This window comes from Gavialis gangeticus, unplaced genomic scaffold (assembly GCF_001723915.1).
Source record: "Gavialis gangeticus isolate Ggan-Ray unplaced genomic scaffold, GavGan_comp1, whole genome shotgun sequence".
Lineage (NCBI taxonomy): Eukaryota > Metazoa > Chordata > Crocodylia > Gavialidae > Gavialis > Gavialis gangeticus.
Window position 1 is genome coordinate 46,010,301 of NW_017728995.1, and position 4,055 is coordinate 46,014,355.

The window sequence follows — 4,055 nt, forward strand, 5'->3', positions numbered from 1 at the left end:
CACAGCTGATCACAATAATTAGCATCTGGGGATTTCGGCATGTCTTTTCCCCCATCCAGGCTTGCCGCCACACTAAGTTTCGTTTCCCCCTTTCTTCTTTTGGTGTCTCGTGACAGGGTAGGCTTACTGCTCTGTCACGCCTTGCAAAGAAACCACAGACTCACTGAACTGTTCACCAAGTTGCTGACTTAATGACCAAGAAAGTCTTTATGGTCATGCTTTTTTAAAATTAACCTGTCAAACTTCAAAAGAATTCCCCTTGAGTGTTAGTGACAAGTGCCATTCTTTTATTTCATGTGCGGTTTCCTTACTGTGTTTTGGTTGAACAGTGAATGGATTGTTGGAAGAAAGGGCAAAGTAGCAGCTGGATTTATCCCACTCTGATCCTCTGTATATATGGATTTTTCTACACAATGAAGCCACTGGACTCTTTTCTAATTCCCTATCTAACAGGACCAGACAAAAACCTGACCATTGATGAGGTATGGCTATACACAGTCTTTCCCATTAAATGGCACAGCAAATAATGAATGTGTTTCCTGATTTGTAGAGAATTTAAAGACATACCCTCTACTTCCTAATGCTGAAAAGGAAAAGATTTATGCACAATTTCCTGAGAAAAATTAAGCTCTTGGTCTTAAGCTCCTGAAATCTTCCCTAAAGGGGCAAATGAACTCATGTGAAGACAAATAAAGAGTCAGGTAGCTTATACAGTTACAAAAGGTAGAATAGCTAAGGCATTTAGCTATGGTTCATGAGGCAGGAGACTGAGCACTATTCTGTACTCATACTAAAGGCTGTCCCTACCAACCCACCCATAAATGGGTGGTCAGACAGACTTGGAAGTCAATGGCCACCAGAGGAGATAATATGCTTTTATTATCACTTTTATTTCTAGAAGCTGGTACACTTCAATTACACTACCTTGATGGAGTATGGGATATATGCCATGTAGGCTTCAGGTAAAAAAGGTTTGGCTAGCAAGGTTTGTAAATGAAATATTTAAGTCAGGTAGTGAGCAATGAGATGTGTGCTTCAAGCTCCTTTAAGTCGTATATCTGATGCATTCCCAACAACTCAGGGAGAACAATCCTTCTTCTACAACTTCATCTGCCAATCACACAATCCTTTCCTTCCACTTCTAGGTAACAAATCATGTTTTCCCAGTTTGGACATACTCCTACCTGGTGCTGCTGGTTCCAGTTTTCCTGATCACAGACTACATGTGCTATAAGCCAATCATTATTCTTCAAGGAATCAGCTTCATCATTACTTGGCTGATACTAATGTTTGCACAAGGAATGATAGCCATGCAGATGGTGGAGGTTTTCTATGGTCTGGTCACAGCCACAGAGATAGCCTATTATTCTTACATTTACAGCGTTGTCAGTGCTGACCACTATCAGAAAGCAACAAGCTACTGCAGAAGCATCACACTAGTTGCATCCACAGTTGGGGCAGTGCTAGGACAACTGTTGGTATCATTGGCAGGCTTATCCTATTTTTATCTAAGCACTATAAGCATGGCTTCTCTCTCCTTAGCATTTGTTACTTCACTTTTTTTACCAATGCCCCAAAAAAGCATGTTTTTTCATAGCATCTCAGACACTCCCCCAAGTACAAAACAGGGAGAGACAAAAGCATCCAGCACTAACGAGCAACCTGATGGCCAAGATGACAAAGACTCTGTCAAGTCAGCTGCAAACCCCAGCACCTCACCTGAGTGCCACCCTAACACTGCTAAGCAACAGAATCATGTGCTGAGAGTGCTGGTGCAGTTGTTCAAGGACATGAAGGAGTGCTACGGCACAAAGAGGCTTCTTTACTGGTCTCTCTGGTGGGCATTAGCCACTGCAGGCTTCTATCAGGTCCTGAATTATGTCCAGGTGTTATGGGACCACAGGGCACCTTCCCAGAGCTCTGCAGTATACAATGGGGCTGTGGAAGCAATAGCAACTTTCCTGAGTAAGTAAACGATATCAAAGAATTTCCAGTGGTAAAGGAACTTGCATTTCAAATATACAGGCAGTCCTCGGACTTATGACAAAATTGGTTTCTGAAAACTGTCTCTTAAGTCAAAACGTTGTAACTCAGAACCATTTTTCCCATAGGAAACAATGTTATAAATGGGAATTGGTTCCTGAACCAAGGCCTGATACCCTACTTTCACCAAAAATAACCCAGAATGTTGTACTCAATCAATTATAGATGAACAATATAGCTACATCAATGCACTTAATATTGTAAATAGCAATCATATTGATTTGGAAAAACTTATTTGGGGTGACTTTATTGGACTTTTTGAAGGGCTCTTGGCTGGAGTCTTCTCAGGCGTCTTGGCTGCAGGTTTTTCTGGAGTCTTGTCTGCTTTCTTAAAGAAAGTGTCCAAGCAAGTTTAGATGGATGCTCTCCAGGAACATAGACAATGTAGTAAACTTGTTCACTAGTGTGGCATCGTGTCAGATCAAGTGTTGTAAAGTTGAAACTGACGTCAGAAAGTTCATAGTTTCATAGTTAGTAGGGTTGGAAGGGACCTGAGCAGATCATCAAGTCCGACCCCCTGCCACGGTAGGAAAGAGTACGGGGGTCAAATGACCCCGGCGAGGTGTTCATCCAGCTGCCTCTTAAAAACCCCCAGGATAGGAGCCAGCACCACTTCTCTTGGAAGCTGGTTCCAGATCCTAGCCGCCCTGACCGTGAAGTAGTGCCTCCTGATGTCTAACCTAAATCTACCCTCCGCCAGCTTGTGACGGTTATCTCTTGTCACTCCTGGGACAAGAGGGCCCGAGGACTGAGCCCTGGGGGACCCCACTGCCCACATCCCTCCAGGTCAAAATTGACCTGTCCACCACCACTCTCTGGGTGCAGCCCTCCAGCCAATTAGTGACCCATCTGACTGTGTAGGTGTTGACGCCACAGTCTCCTAGTTTTTTAATGAGAATGGGGTGACAGACAGTGTTAAAGGCCTTCCTAAAGTCCAGAAAGAGTACCTCCACCACGACACCCACGTTCAAGGATTTTGTGACCTGGTCATAGAAGGCCACCAGGTTGGTCTGACAGGACATGCCTCTAATGAACCCATGTTGGTTGCCCCTAAGCATAATCTCCCCTGCTGGCCCCTCATGGACATGCACCAGGATAATTCTCTCAAAAAGCTTACCCAGGACCGAGGTAAAACTGACTGGCCTATAGTTTTCTGGGTCCTCCTTCCTCCCTTTTTTGAAAATGGGAACCACATTGGCCCTTTTCCAGTCCTCTGGCACATCACCAGAGCACCACGAGTGCTCATAAAGCCATGCCAGGTGTCCCACAATGACCTCTGCTAATTCCCTCAGCACTCTGGGGTGGAGATCATCAGGACCTGCTGAAGTTGAAACAGGGTGTCAAATTTATAAACATTATAAGTACAAAACATAACTCAAAATGTAAGTCAAGGACCGCCTGTATCCTAACATGTTAAGTCTATGTCCAGCGTGTCCAGCCGTAGCACAAAAGGAGAAAGTGAGTTGTATGTTGAAATAACAGTTCATGAGAAGTACAGTACCGCGACTGATTCTGGTAATACAAGGGCTCCCAACTGTGGTCTGGAGATCCTCTGTGTCCTATGCAGCACTTAACAAGTGTCTGTAGGGAGCCTAAGCATCATAAAGTCTCTGTGTCCTGCTACTAAATTCCACTTAAATGAATTAAAAAATGCATGGCTGATTTGCAACTGCTTTCCATGTCTGCATTGATGCAGTTGCTACTGGGATGTTATCCATTCATGAATGAAAAAGGAAGTTTCTGTGGACACTCCATAACAGGATATGGATCACATTAAAAAAAGTTAGCAGTCCTTCTATTATATATGGCGTATATGCACATTGGGAAGCTTTCTTCTCGTGATAAAACTCCAGTTTATATACAAGATTGTGTTATTAAAATGGGAGGAAAATCAATTAGATTTCAAATGTAATTTTCAAGTTTTGAAGCATCCTTGATTAAAAATTGCATCAGTTTAAGCCTCAGTTTTGAAGTGGCAGCCTATTAGGACAAAGAGCAGATTAAGAATTTCT

At 43.2% G+C, this 4,055-nt stretch overlaps 1 protein-coding gene across 1 annotated transcript in view; it reads left to right on the forward strand.

Moving 5' to 3' along the window:
- The first annotated feature begins 307 nt into the window (after positions 1-307).
- Positions 308-4,055, forward strand: part of SLC19A3 (solute carrier family 19 member 3) — a 14,040-nt gene continuing 10,292 nt past the window's right edge. The window contains exons 1-2 of the mRNA XM_019503611.1: positions 308-482; positions 1,146-1,965. Of these exons, the coding sequence (XP_019359156.1) occupies positions 333-482; positions 1,146-1,965 (970 nt within the window). The 5' untranslated portion in view covers positions 308-332. The remainder of the gene's footprint in view (positions 483-1,145; positions 1,966-4,055) is intronic.